Source organism: Phoca vitulina, unplaced genomic scaffold (genome assembly GCF_004348235.1).
Source record: "Phoca vitulina isolate PV1807 unplaced genomic scaffold, GSC_HSeal_1.0 scaffold20, whole genome shotgun sequence".
NCBI lineage: Eukaryota > Metazoa > Chordata > Mammalia > Carnivora > Phocidae > Phoca > Phoca vitulina.
Window position 1 is genome coordinate 419,686 of NW_022589723.1, and position 20,476 is coordinate 440,161.

At 39.2% G+C, this 20,476-nt stretch overlaps 1 protein-coding gene across 4 annotated transcripts in view; it reads right to left on the bottom strand.

The window, feature by feature from the left end:
* The window catches only part of RPGRIP1 (RPGR interacting protein 1), a 41,311-nt gene that overhangs the window by 7,052 nt on the left and 13,783 nt on the right, over positions 1-20,476 (bottom strand). For all 4 annotated transcript variants that reach the window (XM_032417546.1, XM_032417545.1, XM_032417544.1 and 1 more), the window contains 2 exons: positions 13,817-13,914; positions 5,297-5,489 (listed from right to left, as the gene is read on the bottom strand). In XM_032417546.1, the coding sequence (XP_032273437.1) occupies positions 5,297-5,489; positions 13,817-13,914 (291 nt within the window). The remainder of the gene's footprint in view (positions 1-5,296; positions 5,490-13,816; positions 13,915-20,476) is intronic.

A 20,476-nucleotide genomic window follows, 5' to 3' on the forward strand; every position in this document is an offset into this window, starting at 1 on the left:
ATCAAAGAAATACAATAAAATTTCCCAGAACTAAAAGCCATAAGCTTCCAGATTGAAAGAGCCCCCTGGATGGCTAGAACAATTACAGGAAAAATATACACATTATCCTGAAATTTAAGAACACTGAAGAGAAAGATAAAATGTTCAAGTCTTCTGGACAGGTAGAGGTAGTTTCCATACAAAGGTTAGACTCTTGGCGAAGACCATGGACCAACTGCTTCAAAATTCTGAATAAGAATGTTTTCAAAATAGATTTCTATACTTGGTCTAATTATCAATTGAATATATGGGTAGAATAAAGAGACTTCATGCACGATGGTCTCAAAATGTTTCCTTCCAATGTACTCTTTCTTTAAAAGCTACTGGAAAATATGACCCATTAAAATATAAAAGTGAATCAGAGGATGACAGAGAACCCAGGAGACAAGAAATCCAGTATAGGGGAGAATTAAATCAAATTCTCCAAATTGCAGCTGTAGGATAATAGCTGAATGGTGGGCTGAAGAAAGGTCTTCAAGGAAAAAAAATTGATATATTTTTTGACAGGTTTGGATTATTTGAAAACTTGGAAAGGCTGTTGGAGGATGTGAAAAGAATTACAATGGGCATAATGAAGATACAGCAAGCGAAAAATTGAGACAAACAAAATAATAAAAAAAGGATTATAACCACGGCATACTACTTGGTTCTGAAGAATTAATATTTACATATCCATAATAATAGAAACAATTAAGATTGGATTAAATGAAAGTTATGATCCAACTCTATGGGAGGAAGAGAAAATGGGTATAGTGTAAGAGAAATAAATTTTATGTGTCACGATAGGAAGTCAGCAGATAATATCTAAAATTGGTGAGTCAGGAAATTGCAACAGAAACATTATTCAGAAACATGGAGTTAAATAACAAGAAATAGCAGAAAAAGTGAAAAGGAGTGTGGTGAACTGAGGAGAATGGGGAGGACGACAGGGACTGATTTGTGGAAAAGGGATGGAAAAAGGGACTGCTCAATTTTAATTAAAAATCTTTCTAGGCCTATTTGATATTTTAAAACCATATGCATAACCCCACTTACATCAATGGACAGATCATCCAAACAGAAAATCAACAAGGAAACACTGGCTTTGAATGACACATTGGACCAGATGGATTTAACAGATACATTCAGAACATTCCATCCCCAAACAGCAGAATACACATTCTTTTCAAGTGCACATGGAACAGTCTCCAGAATAGATCACATATTAGGCCACAAAACAAGTCTCAACAAATTCAAAAATATCAGTCATACCATGTATCTTTTCTTTTTTTCTTTTTTTTTAAAGATTTTATTTATTTATTTGAGAGAGAATCAGAGAAAGAGAGAGCATGAGAGGGGGAGGGTCAGAGGGAGAAGCAGACTCCCTGCTGAGCAGGGAGCCCGACGTGGGACTCGATCCCGGGACTCCAGGATCATGACCTGAGCTGAAGACAGTCGCTTAACCAACTGAGCCACCCAGGCTCAGTTTTCTTTTTTTAAAAGATTTATTTATTTTAGAGAGAGAGAGTGCACAAGTGGGAGGGGTAGAGGGAGAGGAAGAGAGAAACCCAAGCAAACTCCACACTGAGTGCAGGGCCCAACTCAGGGCTTGATCCCACGACTCCAAGATCATGACCTGAGCTGAAACCAAGAGTTGGACGCCCAACCAATTGTGCCACCCAGGTGCCCCACCATGTATCTTTTCTGATCACATGCTATGAAACTAGAAATCAACCACAAGAAAAAATCTGAAGAGAGCACAAATACATGGAAGTTAAATAACATGCTACTAAATGATGAATGGGTCAACCCAGAAATCAAAGAGGAAATTAAAAAAAAAAATACATGGGGACAAATGAAAATACAATGGTCCAAAACCTTTGGGATGCAGCAAAGGCTGTTCTAAGAGGGAAGTTTATAAGAATACAAGCCTAACTCAAGAAGCAAGAAAAATTAAAAAACAAAAAAACCAACAACCTAACATTATACCTAAAGGAACTAAAAGAAGAAGAATAAACAAAACTCAAACCAGTACAAGGAAGGAAATAATAAAGATCAGAGCAGAAATTAAAGAAAGAGAAACTTTAAAAACCAATAGAACAGATCAATAAAACCAGGAGCTGGTTCTTTGAGAAGATGAACAAAATTGATAAACCTTTAGCTAGACTCATCAAAGGGGGGGGCTCAAATAAAATCAGAAATGAAAGAGGAGAAAAAACAACTGACACCACAGAAATACAAAGGATTGTGAGAGATTATTATGAAAAATTATATGCCAACAAACTGGACAACCTAGAAGAAATGGACAAATTCCTAGAAACATATAACCTCCCAAAACTGATTCAGGAAGAAGTAGAAAATTTGAATAGACCAATTACCAGAAACGAAATTGAATCAGTAACAAAAAAACTCCCAAAGTCCAGGACCAGACGGCTTCACAGGGGAATTCTACCAAACATTTAAAGAAGCATTAATACCTATTCTTCTCAGACTATTCCAAAAAATAGAAGAGGCAGGAAAACATCAAAATTCAAAACCAGATAAAGACACTACAAAAAAAGAGAACTACAAGGCAGTATCTGTAATGAACAAAGATGCAAAAGTCCTCAACAAAATATTAGCAAACCAAATTCAACAATACATTAAAAAAATCATCATGATCAAGTGGGATTTATTCCCAGGCTACAAGGGTGTTTCAATATTTATAAATCAATGTGATACATCATATCAATAAGAGATCATTTCAATAAATGGAGAAAAAGCATTTGACAAAGTACAATACCCATTCATGATAAAACCCCTCAACAAAGTAGGTTTAAGGGGAACATTCTTCAACATAATAAAGGCCATATGTGAAAAACCCACAGCTAACATCATATTCAATGGTGAAAAACTGAGAGCTTTCCCCCTAAGACCAGGAATAAGACAAGGATATTCACTCTCACCACTTTTATTCAACACAGTACTGGAAGTCCTAGCCACAGCAATCAGATAAGAAAAAGGAATAAAAAGCATCCAAATTGGTAAGGAAGAAGTAAAACTTTCACTATTTGTAGATGTCATGATACTATATATAGAAAACCCTAAAGACTCCATCAAAAAACTATTAGAACTGATAAATGAATTTAGTAAGGTCACAGGATACAAAATCAATATACCAAAATCTGTTGCATTTCTTTATTATTATTGTTACTATTTTTTTATTTTTATTAGGTTGGCTCCACACTAGGCTTGAACTCACAACCCTGAGATCAAGACCTGAGCTGAGATTAAGAGTCAGACACTTAACTGACTGAGCCACCCAGGCACCCCTCATTGCATTTCTATACGCTAATAATGAACCAACAGAAAAAGAAATTAAGAAAGCAATCCCATTTACAATTGCACCAAAATTAATAAAATACTTAGGAATAAACTTAACCAAGGAGGTGAAAACCTATACTCTGAAAACTATAAAACAACAATGAAAGAAACTGAAGATGACACAAACAAATGGAAAGATATTCTGTGCTCATTGATTGGAAGAACAAATATTATTAAAATGTCTATGCTAACCAAAGCAATCTACAGATTTAATGTAATTCTTACCAAAATACCTACAGCATTCTTCACAGAACTAGAACAAATATTCCTAAAATTTGTATGGAACCACAAAAGACCCCAAATTGGCAAAACGATCTTGAAAAAGAAAAACAAAGCTGGAAGTATCACTATCTCCCAGATTTCAAGATATACCACAAAGCTGTAGTAATGAAAACAGTATTTTTACTGGCACAAAAACAGACACATAGATCAACGGAACAGAATAGAAAACCCAGAAACAAACCCACGATTATATGGCCAATTAATTTTTGATAAAGGAGGCAAAAACATGCAACGGGAAAAAAACAGTCTTTTCAACAAATGGAGTTGGGAAAACAGGACAGCTACATGCAAAAGAGTGAATCTGGACCACTTTCTTACATCATACACAAAAATAAACTCAAAATGGATTAAGGACTTGGGCACCTGGGTGGCTCAGTTGGTTAAGCGACTGCCTTCAGCTCAGGTCATGATCCTGGAGTCCCGGGATCGAGTCCCGCATCGGGGGGGGGGGGTCCCTGCTCAGCAGGGAGTCTGCTTCTCCCTCTGACCCTCCCATCTCATGCTCTCTCTATCTCATTCTCTCAAATAAATAAATAAGATCTTAAAAAAAAAATGGATTAAGGACTTAAATGCGAGACCTGAAACTATAAAAATCCTAGAAGAGAGCACAGGCAGTAATTTCTTGGACATCAGCCATAGCAACTTCTTTCTAGATATGTCTCCTAAAGCAAGTGAAATAAAAGCAAAAATAGATTATTGGAACTACATCAAAATAAGAAGCTTCTGCACAGTGAAGGAAATAATCAACAAAACTACAAGGCAACCTACTGAATGGAAGATGATATTTGCAAATGACATACCTGGTACAGGGTTAGTATCCAAAATACATAAAGAACTGATACAATTCAACATTCAAAAAACAAATAACCTAATTAAAAAATGGGGCAAAAACATGAACATTCTCCAGAGTAGACATACAGATGGCCAACAGACACATGAAAAGATGCTCAAAATCACTCATTATGCAATGCACATGCATACTATATGCATAATTTGCATTATGCAATGCAAATCAAAACCACAGTGAGATATCACCTCATACCTGTCAGAATGGCTAAAGAAGAAGAACAAGAAACAACAAGTGTTGGCGAGGATGTGGAGAAAAAGGAACCCTCTTGCCTTGTTAGTGGGAACGCAAACTGGTGCAGCCACTGTGGATGGATCTAGAGAGTATAAGACTAAGCGAAATAAGTCAGAGAAAGACAAATACCATATGACTTCACCTATATGTGGAATTTAAGAAACAAAACAAATGAACAAAGGAAAAAGAAGAGACAAACCAAAAAATCGCTCTTAAGTATAGAGAACAGAGGGTTACTGGAGGGGAGGTGGGCGGGGAGGATGGGGGAATAGGTAATGGGGATTAAGAGTATGCTCATCATGATGAGCGCTGAATAATGTATACAATTGTCGAAGCACTATGCTGTACACCTCAAACTATAAACACTGTATGTTAACTATACTGGAATTAAAATAAAAACTTAATTAAAATAAGAAAAAACCAAAAACATAAATAAAACCATATGCATCTATCACTTTGATATATAACATGGTTGCATCCACCCCATTGGAAGTGCAGGGCAGTTCTGACCCCTCAGACCACTCTTGCAGCCAAGCACAAGGGATGCCTCACCTTTGCTGAAGTGGAAGTGGATCTCTTCTCCCGCCCTTGGTTTCCTCAGGGACACTGGGGTCTCCGTCTCTGACAAAGGTACATCATAGAACTTGTACTCTACATACACCTGCTTGACATTCTCATCACACATCACTTCAGCCTCTGGGTAGAAGGCCAGGGAGACAATTTCAATGCACATCTTCTCCGAACCCTGACAAGGAAAATACTTATTTATCTCCTATAGGTTAGCGATGCTCCAAGTGTTTCTACTCCATCTAATGAACACATTACTCCCTCAGACATCAATCGTAGCCATATTCCATCTCACATACCCTTTAAAAAAATTTTGGTGGGCAGCAAAGTTTACTGAGCGACAGCCGACAGCACCAAGCTCCCGGAGAGGGAGGGGACCCTCGAGGGTTGCCCCGTCTCACACATCCTTGAGAATCAGTTTAGCGGTAAAGCCGCTGCCCAGAGCTTCCTGCGCCCACAAAGTGCCTGCCGGAGAGCAGGCCGCCCGGGCAGCCTGCCCCCTCATGGCAACGCCTGTCCTTCCAGCCCTGCTTCAGAGTTGCTGCCACCGCCACCGTCCTCTCTTTGGACCATCCCTGTGTCCATTTTTGCATTAGGGACACCAGGGGGAGGGCTGACATCTCTTGAGTTTCAAGACAGAAGCTGAAGGCCATGTGAAGTCCTCCCCTTCCACAGTGTGGCAACAAGTGCTGTCCCGACACTAGTAAGGGGTCAGTCTGGGATGGCCCCAACCAGCCACGGTTCTCCCTTGTCACTTGGGGGGGACTCTCCCGTGCTCTAGGTTGCCAGGCCATTGCCCTCACTTCTCCCAAGATCCATCCCCACCCCCATCTTTGCTTCTCTTAGGAAGCAGGTGGAGCTCCTAGGCCTTCTCCTAGGAAGCCAGAGGCAGTATTTCTCAACAAATCTACTTCAGAACAACCTGGGTGACTCTTGAAAATAAAGCTACTTGATGTTGCCCTCTCAACAGCCCTCACAAACCCTCCTACAATCTCCATCATGAAAACTATTATGTTTTCCAAAATGTGGGTTTTGACACCTACGGGTCAGCTAGGTGGGTTGTGGGTTTCACTAGCATTTTTTTTTTTTAAATAAAAGAATAAGATAGGCTAGGACAGAATGGAATGGAATAGAACAGAAAATATGAGAGTTCATGGTAAATGGTAAGCCCTGTTTCTTAAAGCTTTTGTTTATATATGATTGTACTGGGCACAATGTAGAAATGTATTTCTTACAGTGACTGTCATTAAAAAAGCATAACAGCCACTCTTAAATCACACTGCCTAGGGTGGCTCCTGACAATCTGTTTAACTTTTATTTTTTAATTTTTTAAAAGAGTTTATTTGGGATAGAGTGCGTGAGCGCACGAGCAGCAGGCGAGGGGGACTAGAGGCAGAGGGAGAGGGAGAAGCAGGCTCCCCACTGAGCAGGGAGCACAACGTGGGGCTCAATCCCAGGACCCTGGATCATGACCTGAGCCGAAGGCAGACGCTTAACTGACTGAGCTACTCAGGTGCCCCTCTGTTTAACTTCTAAACATTTATGTATATAATTTACACACAGTAAAATACAAAACCTAACATGTACACTTTTGACAAATATATACAAGTGTGTAATCAACTCCCTATTCAAGATACAGAACCATCACCCTAGAAAGTTCTCTAATGCCACTGTTGTAATTTTTTTTTAATTTTTAAAAAGATTTTATGTATTTATTTATTTTAGAGAGAGTGTGTGTGAGCAGGGTGAAGAGCAGAGGGAGAGGGAGAGAGAGAATCTCAGGCAGATTCTATGCTGAGCACAGAGCCCGAAGATGGTTAACCGACTGAGCCACTCAGATGCCCCTGTTACAATTATTTTTAAGCTGAGAACCCTATGCCCTATAGTTTCATAAAAATGAAGCAGAACTTCTCAAAGGTGTCTGAGGAATAGGTGTTTTACAAATGAGTGGTTCTGTGATCAAATACATTTTGGAGGGGAAGCTGGGTGGCTCAGTGGGTTCAGCGTCTGACTCTTGGTTGTGGCTCAGGTCATGATCTTAGGGTCACAGGATGGAGCCCTGCGTCGGGCTCCCTGCTAGCAGGGACTGAGTGTGCTTGAGATTCTCTCCCTCTCCCTTTGCCCCTCCTCCCACTCGCTCTTTCTCTTGAAAATAAATCAATAAATCTTTAAAAAAATACATTTTGGAAAATCAAGATGAACAAAGTTATCAGCTTTCTCTAACTGGACTTACAGCCTTTAATATGTTAATGTGCATCAGGACACTTTTAGAGGATGATACAAAGGTAGTTCTTCCCAAACATATTTGACTATACAATCACTTTTGTTTTTTTCCTGGACATGGTTGGGCTTAATTTTCCAAAGAACACACTTTAGGAAACACTGAGGTCTGGGAAAAAAAGAAAAGTGTTCATAGCTATATAAGTACCTGAATGATCCCCAGCAACATCTTACCAAAAAAAAAAAAAGCCTCCTATGCTTAATGAGGATGAACATTTTTTTTTCCCGTAGTTAAAAATGAACAGCCACCAGACCAGTGGGTTTCAAACTATAAAACTTGGCCTATGCATATTTATATGTGTGTATAAAAAGAAATCACTGAAATAAAAGTCTCCTTAAACAATTTTTAACCTTAATAGGTGTGATGCAAATTATTATTTTGTATTTTATTTTTTCTCAGTTTTTTGTTTGTTTTTAAAAAGTGCTGGCTGGGACCCCCTATTTTGATTTCATTGTCTAGGGATGTCAACTTGCAGCTGAAAAATATGGCACCCCAGTTATGCTCTATGACAAATAGCCATTAGCCACATGTGGCTACTGAGCACTTGAAATGTAACTAATCTGAATCGGGAGCGGCCAGCGTAAAATTCACAGGATTTTGGAGACTTTGCAGGAAAAAAACAAATGTAAGGTGTCTCAATAATTGTTTATATTGATTTCATATTGAAATGATAATACCTTGGATATACTAGGTTAAATAAAATATATTATTAAAATTTACTTGTTTCTTTTCACACTTTTCATGTGGACACTAGGAAATTTTAAATTACTTTGTGTCACATTTTACTTCTGGGACAGCACCTCCCAGGCTGTCAGCTCCCTGTGTTCTAGGACCACAAGTCGGCCTCACCAGCCCCCATAGTCCCAGCATCTAACGTACCCCTCAGGTGCTTCATTACCTCTCCATGCCACCTGGATCTAAATTTTTCCAAATTACTTTTGATTCCTTCCCTTACAGACACTCTCATTCCATTAAAGTCAGGAACTGAGAATTCTGGGGGGAAATGGCCACCATAGGGTGACAGTGGTATCATTTAGGGGCTGATCATTTGGAGGGATCCATCAAAAGTTCAAGTGCACATTCCTTTTAAAACCAGCAGTTGCACTTCTAGGAATCTATCCCACAAAAACATTTGCCAAAATACACAAAGATACATGTGAACAGAGATGTTCACTGTGACATTTTTTTTTTTTCTCTTTTCCCAGTTTTATTGTAGTTACCTGGTTGTACAATAACAAAAGTGACGAGGTGTGGTCATCAAACATTTGTTCCTGTCAGGGCTCATTTACAAAGTCTGGCTACGCAATTTTATTCCTTCTTCCTTTCTTTCCTTCCTTTCCTTCTTCTTTCTTCTTTTTTTTTTTGCCCCCAGTTTTATTGGTTTATAACCATCTCTTGATCTCCAGTACGTCAGATAAGCCAAATTCTCTCCTACACCATGGTCTTTCCATTTGCCAGTTCCTCTGTCTGAGACAATTTCCCTCCATCTCTTACCTTCTCACACTTCAAATTTCAGTTTAAATGTCCCCTCCTCAGGGAAATATTTCCTTATACCTTACCTAACTCAATCCCTACCATTACTATCTTTTTTTCTTTTTAAGATTTTACTTTTAAGTCATCTCTACACCCAACGTGGGGATCAAACTCACAACCCCAAGATCAAGAGTGGCACACTCTACCAACTGAGCCAGCCAGGTGCCTCAACCCCTCCCATTACTATTATTCAAATTCTTTTCCTTTTTTTTTTTTTTTTTTTTTAAGATTTTGAGATAGAGCGAGAGAGCTAGAGAGAGGGAGAGAGAGAGAGAGTGCGCGAGCACACAAGTGGGTGGAGGGGCTGAGGGAGAAGCAGGCTCCCCGCTGAGCGGGACCCTGGGATCATGACCTGAGCCAAAGGCAGACACTTAACTGACTGAGCCACCGAGGCGCTCCTCAAATTATTTTCTTCATAGTATTTAAAGTCAACAAATAATCTTATTTATTTTCTGATTTATATCTGTTTTCCCTCAGGAGAATGTAGGATTCAAGACGAAAGGAACCAGGTCTGCCTTTTTCACCATTTTGTGTCCACAGAGCCTGGCAAATACTAAGACAGGTACTCCATAATTACTTGTTGAAGGAGTTAACAACTCACAGGGCTGCTGTGAGGCTTTAGTGAGTTAATGAATATCAAGTGCATAGCATAGAAGTGCAATCAGCATTGCCCACTGAGGTCTGTCTAAATAAAAGGTCACATATTATTTTAACAAAATAATGATCAGCAGTTAAGAGAAATGAACTAGAAAAAGCTAAATTATATCAACTTGGATGGACTCCCAAAATGTTACTGAAGGTAAATGCACATTTCAGAATAGTGTGTACCAAAAAAGAAAAAAAAAATGCAAAAAACTATGTGAATGGTACCTGGCATCATCTGCCTGTACATCTCTGTGCAACTGTTTACAAATCTATAATTATTTCAAAATAAGAAGTTTTTAAAAAGAAAAACATGTGGGCGCCTGGGTGGCTCAGTTGGTTAAGTGACTGCCTTCGGCTCAGGTCATGATCCCAGGGTCCTGGGATCGAGTCCCACATTGGGCTCCCGGCTCAGCGGGGAGCCTGCTTCTCCCTCTGACCCTCTCCCCTCTCATGCTGTTTCTCTCTCGCTCGCTCTCTAATAAATAAATAAATAAATATTTTAAAAAAAAAAAAAAAGAAAAACATGTACCGTTTAATGTCATTCATAAGAAAGCAAAAAAAAAAAAAGGGGCGCCTGGGTGGCTCAGTCGGTTGTGTGTCTGCCTTCAGCTCAGGTCAGGATCCCAGGGTCCTGGGATCGAGCCCCGCAGCGGGCTCCCTGCTCAGCGGGAAGCCTGCTTCTCCCTCTCCCACTCCCACTGCTTGTGTTCCCTCTCTCGCTGTCTCTCTGTCAAATAATAAATAAAATCTTAAAAAAAAAAAAAGTGTCTTTAAAAAAAAAAGCAATAAAAAAAAGCTCAAGTATTATCTCTGATCAACTCCTTTGATCTCTTATGCTCAGCTATTCTGAAATACAATAATGATTGAGTATAGTCCATCCTCAAACATCAGAGGTTTGAAAGACATGGGTCCTCTTATATGTGGATTTTTTTTTAAATTTTCAAATATTTATTTGAGAGAGAGCGTTCATGCACAAGTGGAGGGGGAGAGGCAGAGGGAGAAGCAGACTCCCCGCTGAGCAGGGAGCCTGATGCAGGGCTCAATCCCAGGACCCTGAGATCATGACCTGCGCCAAAGGCAGACGCTTAACCGACTGAGGCACCCAGGCACCCCTGGGGTTTTTTTTTTTTGATAAATACAGTATAGGGGCACCTGGATGGCTCATTCGGTTAAGTGTCAGACTCTTGATTTCAGCTCAGGTCGTGATCTCAGGGTTGTGGGACTGAGCCCCGCACTGGGCTCTGTGCTCAGCAAGGAGTCTGCTTGTCCCTCTCCCTCTGCTCCTCTCCCAGCTCGCGTGCACATGTGCACTCTCTCTCTCAAATAAATAAAACCTTTAAAAAATACAGTATAGTACTATTAATCTTTTTCTTATGATCTTCTTAATGACATTTTCTTTTCTATAGTTTACTTTATCATAAGAAAACAGTATATAATACATATACAAAATATGTGTTAATTGACAGTTTATATAATGGGTAAGCATTCTGGTCAACAGTAGGTTGTCAGTAGTTAAGTTTTGGGGAAGTTAAAAGTTATGTGTGGAGGGGCGCCTGGGTGGCTCAGTCGTTAAGTGTCTGCCTTCGGCTCAGGTCATGATCCCAGGGTCCTGGGATCGAGCCCCGCATCGGGCTCCCTGCTCGGTGGGAAGCCTGCTTCTCCCTCTCCCGCTCCCCCTGCTTATGTTCCCTCTCTCGCTGTGTCTCTCTCTGTCAAATAAATAAAATCTAAAAAAAAAAAAAAAAAAGTTATGTGTGGATTCTCAACCGTGCAGGGGGTCATGTCCCTAACCCCCACATTGTTCAAAGGTCAACTATATGTGTTTGTGCTGTGAATTCAATTTGATAATAACACTAAGTTTTTGCTAAGTAAGCTCAGTTTTCTTTTTATTTTTAAGAGAGTGAGAGAGAGCAAGGCAAGCAGGGGAGGGGCAGAGGGAAAGGGAGAGAATCTTATGTAGACTCCATGCTGAGCGCAGAGCCTGATGCGGGGTTCGATCTCAAGACCCTGAGATCATGACCTGAGCTGAAACCAAGAGTCGGATGCTTAACCGACTGAGCCACCCAAGCACCCCAGTAAGCTCAGTTTTCATATCTAGTTCCTCAAATAGCACTTTTGGGTCCACAAAGGTTTTCCAGAAAGAGATCTTATTTAGGAGCCTTTAATTCTGAATAATATTTTAAATGTAATGTCTGACTTGTAGTTCAAAAACTTGCTGACCAGCTGACTGCTTTTCAGGTTGATCTGAGAGGTGGCTTGGTTTAGAAACTTTTACTGGAGATCAGCTCTTCTGCTAACTAGCTCTATATCCTGGACACATTAGTTAATCTTCTCCTTTATGATCTCTAAGGTTTTATAGTCCCATTCCAACATCCTATGGCTCTGATCCATCTTATAAGCATTTCTCAAGATACTATGTAATGGCTAAAGAAAGATACGAGAGACAAAAGTTCAGAAGAAAATAACTTAAGTATTTGCTATCTTAACTGTTTAAGGCTACTGATTTTGAGTGGTTTCTCCCTACTCCAATATCCTTTAGTTGCCGGCAAATCCTCAGTACAAGTTCTCACTTTCAAGGAAGAGTTTTCTGACCTTAAAAAAGCAGCAATAATTTCACTTTTCTGAATTCTTACAAATCTTATGAGTTTCTATCACATAATTTAACCACTTGATTCTAGGACACACTATACTTATAATGTTTCTAATGAAGTTCATAATCCTCAATCAGATTTCAATCTTTCATTCAGGCACTCATTCAACAAATATTTACTGAGCGCCTACAAATGTGTCAGGGAGCATTCTATTGGCTCAAGAGAGAGATCTGTTTCCTACCTCACTTACAACCCCACGAGATTCTAATACAGTGACTGTTAAATGTATCTGCAGATATTTAGTCATATATATATTTGTGTGTATGTATCCTCAGTTCCACAAGAGATCTGAGGCTGTAATATTTAATAAATAATTGCAATTTCAGGTTTTATTTTATTATTTTTTAAAGAAAGATTTTATTTATTTATTTGAGAGAGAGAGCACGAGCAGGGGGCGGGGGTGGGGGTAGCAGAGGCAGAGGGAGAAGCGGGCTTCCCGCTGAGCAGGGAGCCTGATGTGGGACTCGATCCCAGGACCCTGGGATCATGACCTGGGCTGAAGGTAGACACTTCACCAACTAAGCCACCCAGGCGCCCCAGCAATTTCAGGTTTTAAGGTTAGGTCAAGGGGCGCCTGGGTGGCTCAGTCATTAAGTGTCCGCCTTAGGCTCAGGTCATGATCCCAGGGTCCTGGGATCAAGCCTCGCATCAGGTTCCCTGCTCAGCAGGAGGCCTGCTTCTCCCTCTCCCACTCCCCCTGCTTGTGTTCCCTCTCTCGCTGTGTCTCTGTCTGTCAAATAAACAAATAAAATCTTAAAAAAAAAAAAAATAAAGCTTAGGTCAAAAACTTCAGAAACCGAGCTTTCCCACAAATAATCCTTTCCTCTTTTCTAGCCTCCACCTCCGAAAGTAAACCTGCTCTCCTTAGGTGGATTGAGGAAATGGGCATGACTCAGGCTGGAGATGAATCACAGTACACAATGAAGGAGGCAGGCAAGGGATCCAAATAAAGGAGAGAAGTACTGAAGCAAGTCCTCATTTATACGAAATCAAGAAAGTGATCTTTTCATCAGAGACTGTATCAAGACATTTCCATTCATTCACAATGTAAATTTAACTAAATAACTTCAATTTCCCATCGGGTTCATTAAAACTGGATTATTGGGAACCCTTGGTGGCTCAGTGGGTGGAGCATCTGCCTTCAGCTAGGGTCATGATCCCGGAGACCTGGGATCGAGTCCCACATCAGACTCCTTGCTCAGCGGGGACCCTGCTTCTTCTCCCTCTGACCCTCCCCCCTCTCATGTGCTCTCTCTCATTCTCTCTCTCTTAAATAAATAAATAAAATCTTAAAAAAAAAAATACAACTGGATTGTTTTCACCTTTGTGGCCGTTAAGCACATGTCATTATTTACAACCTTGTCTCACACTCAATGATTACCCCGCTGTACTTACCGCCTTAGGACATTTCAGAGACGCCGCTGTCACTATGTCATCACTATCTGTAGTTTGGGCTTCACTGACTTCAGAAGCCTGTTCACAGGATTCTTTATCTGAAGGACAAAAGTCTGCAGTTACAGAACTATTTCCAAGCACCCTATTTAACCCAGTACCTACATCTTCAATCTATTATCTGGCCACTAGTTTTGAGTTCCTAGGTTTTGGCTTCATTTACTGAGAATCAAATCCTCTTTTTCAAAGATTCACTTATTCAGCAGCTTGCCAAGTAAGGAGTTCAGCCCCCCCTCGTCTCCCTGCTCATCTTTCTCCCTCTCCCCGTGCTCACGCATGTGCATTCATGCTCTCTCTCAAATAAAATCTTTAAAAAAATAAAGTAGTCGACTTTATCAATATCTTCTTTATGACTAGTACATTTTGTTTTTTATTTAAGACATCTTTCCTTATTCTGAATGATGAATAATGCTGCTATGAGGATTTGGTACAAGTCTTTGGGTGATCACATGTTTCCAGCTCTCTTGGATAGACACTTAAGAGAAATGCTGGATTGTAAACTATATGTTTAACTTTTTAAGAAACAGCCAAATATTTTTCATAGTAGTTGTACCATTTTACATTCCCACCAGTAATGTATGAGGTTCCGATTTTTCCACATCTTCACTAATACTTGGTACAGTCAACCTCTGGAATATATAAATTCTAGCTGGTGTGTACTGGTATCTCATTGCGATATTATTTTGCATTTTCCTAATGACTAATGCTGTTGAGCATCTTTTTGTATGCTTATTAGCCATTTGTGTATGCTCTTTAGTGAATGTCTATTCAAATCTATTGACCATTTTATTTATTATTTTTTAATTTTTTTATTTTTTAGCGCATGGCTTAAACTCACGACCCTGAGATCAAGATCTGGGCTAAGATCAAGAGCCAGCTGCTTAACCGACTAAGCCACCTAGGCGCCCCTCTGTTGACCATTTTAATTTTTTTGAAGATTTATTTTGACAGAGAGAGATAGCAAGAGAGGGAACACAAGCAGGGGGAGAGAGAGAGGGAGAAGCAGGCCTCCTGCTGAGCAGGTAGCCCGATGCAGGGCTCGATCCCAGGACCCTGGGATCATGACCTGAGCCAAAGGCAGCCGCTTAATGACTGAGCCACCCAGGCGCCCCTCTATTGACCATTTTATTTATTTTTTCTCTTTTAATTTCCTATATGATTTATTTTTTTATTATTATGTTATGTTAATCACCATACATTACATCATTAGTTTTTGATGTAGTGTTCCATGATTCATTGTTTGCGTATAACACCCAGTGCTCCATGCAGAACATGCCCTCTTTAATACCCATCACCAGGCTAACCCATCCTCCCCCCCCCCATTGATCATTTTAAATTTAGTTGTCTTTTTATTGAGTTGTAAGAATTCCTTGCAGATTATGGATACAAGTCCTTTATCATAAATGTGATTTGCAAATATTTTCTCCTAATATAGCCGATCTTTTCATTGTCTTAATGGTGTCCTTTGGAGAGCATGCATTTTTTATTTTGCTGAAGTCCAATTTATCAATTTTTAATTTTATGGATCATGCTTCTGATGTCATATCTAAGAAATCTTTGTCTAATAAGGTCAAATAGTTTATTACCCTATGTTTTCTTTTAGAAATGCTATAGTTCTGGTTCTAATATTTAGATTTATGATATATTTTGGTTAATTTCTGTGTATGATGTGAAGTAGTGGTCTAAGTTTTTTTCCCCCTCTATGTGGATATCCAATTGTCCTAGTATCATTTATGGAAAGATTAAATATTGAATTGTCCTGGGACCTTTGTGGAAAATCAATTGACCATAAATGTAAAAGTTTATTTCTGGATTCACAATTCTATTCCACTGATCTGTATCTTTATGCTAATACCATTGTCTGAATTACTCTATATTTATAGTAAGTTTTAAAATCAGGTAGTATAAAAACTTCAACTTTGTTCCTTTACAAACTTGTTTTGGTCATTCTAAATTATTTGTACTTCTATATAAATCTGGGGGAGAACTGCCATCTTAACAATTATGAGTGGTCCAATCCATAAACATGGTACATTTCTTCATTTATTTTAAACTTTAATTTCTCTCAGGAACTTTTATAATTTTCTGTATATAGGTCCTGCATTTCTTTTGTTAAATTTATTCCTAAATATTTTATTCTTTTGGAATGATACTGTTTTTTTATTTCACTTCAGAGTGTGCATTGATACTATATGGAAATATAATTGATTTTAGTATCTTGATTTATATCCTACAATGTTGTTCACTTGCTTTTAGTTTTTAAAAACATTTTGTGGATTTCTTATGATTTTCTAAACTAAATACAAAATCATGTCAATTGCAAATAAAGGTAGCACTACTTCTTTCTTTCCAACTGGTATGGCTTCCTTTTTCTTGCCTTATTACATGATTGAAATCTCTACTACAGTGTTCAAACAGGGTAGTGAAAGCAGACATCCTTTCTTTGTTCTTAATCTTAAGGGAAAAGCATTCCGTCTTTTACCACATGGTAGGATGTTAGCTACAGGTTTTATTATTCTTTATTAGTTTGAAGCAATTTCCTTCTACCTAGTTTGGTGAGAGATCTTATCAAGAATGGGAGTTGGGAGGCACCTGGGTGGCTCAGTCAGTTGAGCCACCAACTCTTGGTTCTGGTTCAGTTCATGATCTTGGGGTCATGGGATTGAGCCCCACATCGGGCTCTGCCCTCAGGGCAGTCTGCTTGAGATTCTCTCTCTTCCTCTCCTTCTGCCCTTCCCCCTGCTCACATTCTTTCTCTAAATAAATAAATTTTAAAATATCTAAAACAAAACAAAACAAAAAGAATAGGGTTGGATTTTTTGAAATGCTTTTTTCTCTATTGAGATGATCATAAAGCTTTTATTGTATTAATACAGTGTATTAAATCAATTTTCTGCTGTTAAACTAAATTTGCATTCCAGGAATAAATCTCAATTGATCATGGTGAGCAACCTTATATTTTATATTTTGCTGGATTGGTCTGTTAATATTTCATTCAGGATATTGCATCTATGTTCATGTTGAATAGTGGTCTATAGTTGTCTTTTTTTTTTTTTTTTTTTATGTCTTAGGCTTGCTTTGGTATCAAGACAATACCACTTTATAACCAAATTGGTTAGAAAGCTTCCCTTGCTCTACTATTCTCTGAGACTATGAAGGATCAGCATTTTTTCTTCCTTAAATATTGATAGAATTCATCAGTGATGTCATCTGGAACTGGATTTTTTTATTTGGGAAGATTTAAAATGACTAATTCTTGTCTATACTTTTTATATGTCAATACTGATCTTCTATTTCTTCTTGAGTCAGTTCTGGTAATTTGTATCTTTCTAGGAAGTTGCATAAAGTTGTTCATAATATTATTTTACAGCCCTTTTAATTGTAGAGTCTGTAGTGGCCTCACATTCATTCTTGATTTTGCTAACTTGTGTCTTTGCTCTTTTTTTTTTTTTATTGATCAGCAGGCCAATTATCAATTGCTTCTCAGCTCAAAATAAAAACTTCATCGTCTGCTCTGCAATGATAGAGTTGGACCCTGTAAATATTTCTTCTTTGCCAGCTGGCACCATGTTAAGTTTTGTCAGTAGAGAGCAGAAAAGGATCACTGGAGGAGGAAAAGGCTTCTCTTCCTGTTTCCAATGTGCAGGCCGACTCTTGCAGAAGAGAAGGACTCTGCAGACCAGGCTCCTACAACAGGCTTCTGCAACTTAGTGCCTGGCTCCAGCAGCTCACAGTTTCCTACAGAACACATTTCTAGCAGCACATGGTTTCTGCAACATCCAATTCTAACAGTTTCCAGGGGCCTGTAGTATATGGCACCTCCCTGTGGGCAGTTCCTCTGGTATACCCTCCCCCCTCCCCCCCAGCCCCCAGCCAAAGTAGCTTTGCAGTGAAATGCCACTGGCATGGTACCTCTCTGAATGGTTTGCTTGCAATGTTCCAGAGGTCAACTTCACAGTTTCTTGGAGTTCTGATGTACAGGCACAGCAAACTTCTGTGCCATTCAATAAAACGTGACTTCACTCCTTCCAGTGAGGTCTGGATTTCAGCCCTGAAAGGGGTTGTCTACCAGACCTGTTTCTTCTTTGGGCACTCTGTTTCAGCTCTGGGGATTAATGGATGCTCTTTAAATCTGCTTTTCCTGTATTTTTAGAGTTCTTTTTATTTCTTACTAGTCAGTCCTCACCCACCCCCACCCAGTTCAATCTCCTGTTACAGTTAATAACTCTTTAAACTTCTCCTGTTCAAATTACTAAGCAATTTCTGGTTGGATCTTAATTAGTATAGTCATTCTAGATAAAGGCTTATCAAGTTTTCTTTGTTGTTTTGCTTTGTTTTTAAGGCTTATCAAGTTTGTTGATCTTTGCAAGCAAAGTTGGCTTCACTGATTTTCTCATTCCTTTTCTGTTTCATTGATTTCTGCTCTGATCTTTATTATTTCTTTCTTTGGGTTTGACTTTTCTTGCAGAGGTTGTCACTGGAGAACGTCACCTCACACTAAACTGTGGCAAGAAGCTCTCTTCAGCTTTAGTCATCAACCAGAGGCTGGCACACCTGATCTTCACAAAGAACGCTCTATAGGATGGCAGCATGAAACTTCTGTGTGAGGGCTTGAGTTACTGTAAGCTAAAAACTCTGGTGCTAGGATGCTGCAACATAACCAGTGATGGCTGCAATCATCTATCAAAGTGACCCCAACACAAATCAAGCTAATACACTTGTATCTGGGTCTGACACACATAGGAATTACAGTTCTTTGTAAGGTTTTGGAGAAACCACTGGGTAACCTGAGATGTGTGTGGTTATGGGGATGTGCCATCACTTCTTTCAGTTGTGTAGAACTCTCGTCTGCCCTCAGCAGCAATAGAACCTGACCACACTGGACCTGGACCAGAATTCCTTGGCAGTATAGTAAAGATGCTGTGTGAAGCCTTGAAACTTCAAAATTGCCCCCTCTGGATGCAAGATAGGTGAATCTAATGCTCAAATCCAGAAGCTTCTGAAAGTCATCAAAGAAAGCAATCCACAACTAATTAATGAGGGTAACAACTGAGAGCCCAGAAAAAATAGCCCTTCTTCTCATGATTTCATTTTCTGAATGCCTATGTGAATTACTTCTTTATCACTTTAAACACTGCTTCTGTCTCCCTTCTTTCTCTTCTCCTACATTTAATTAAGTGTAGCTTAGATCTCCTCGTTTTATCCTTTTTCTCTCTTCTTTCTGTAGAGTCATTCATTCTACAATAAAGTAAGGAGAGAGTGAACTTTCTATGTGCTTTTTCAGTGATGTTAGTTGCTGGGCCAGATGTTATTTTAGCCTTGGTTTTGCCTCCAGCTTACATAAAACATGTACAAGTCACTTAAACTTGTTCCAGATGAAATGTCTGTACCTCCAGAAGAGAAGTAGAGGTGAAAAGATTCATGAGAAAAGAAAACAACAACAACAACAACAACTGGACATTTATTCTCTCACAGTTCTGGAAGTCAGAAGTCAAAAATCAAAGTATTGGGAAGTCTATGCTCACTCCAAAGGCTCTAGGGGACAATCTGCCTTTTCCTTTTTTTCCTTGTCTTTTCCAGCTTCTGGTGGATCCAGGCATTCTTTGGCTTGTGGCCGCATCACTCCAAACTCTGCCTCTATGGCTACATTGCCTCCTTTTCTGCATGTGTCTCTCTGTGTGTCTACTCAGATAATCCAGGATGATTTCTACATCTCAAGATCTTTAGCTTAGTTACATCTGCAAAAAAATCTTTTTTCAAGTAAGGTAACATTTACAAATTCTGGGGTTTAGGATATGGACATAACTTTTGGAGGGCTACTGTTGAACCCACTACATTATTTAATTTTAAACATATTTTAAACCCCACAGCTGATATTTTTGCCTCATACAGTCATTTCAACTAACCCATATTCTTTGCTTTTCATTCCTTGTTGCATCTTTGTGTTTCCTTCTGGGATAACTTTCCTTCAGCCTAAAGAAGAACCTTAAAATGTGGCTTGGAAGCAAATTCTCCATTTTGATTTATCTTTAAGTGTCTATTCTGTTTTCATTCTGGAAGAATATTTTTGTTGTGTAGAGAATTCTTTGTTGGCAGTTCATTATTTTCTTTTGGCATACTGGGGCATCTTGCCATTAATGACCCTGAGATCAAGACCTGAGCTGAGATCAAGAGTTGGATGCTTAACTGACTGAGCCACCCAGGTGCCCCTATTGTTTTCTTTTACATGAATGCTTTTAATATTTTCTATTTGATTTTAGTTTCTGCATCTTGACTCTGATATGTTTAGATCTGAATTTTTTAATTTAAATTTTAATATTTTTAACTAATCCCTACATCCAACATGGGGCTTGAACCCACAACTCTGAGATTAAGAATCACATGCTCCGCCAACTGAGCCAGCCAGGCACCCCTATATCTGGATTTTTTTTAAGTTATCCTACTTTCACTGAATTTCATTTTATTGAAACTTTTTTTTTTAAAGATTTTATTTATTTATTTAACAGAGAGAGAGAGAGAGAGCACGCACAAGCAGGGGGAGCAGCAGAGGGAGAGGGAGAAGCAGGCTCCCCACAGAGCAGGGGGAGCCCGATGTGGGACTCG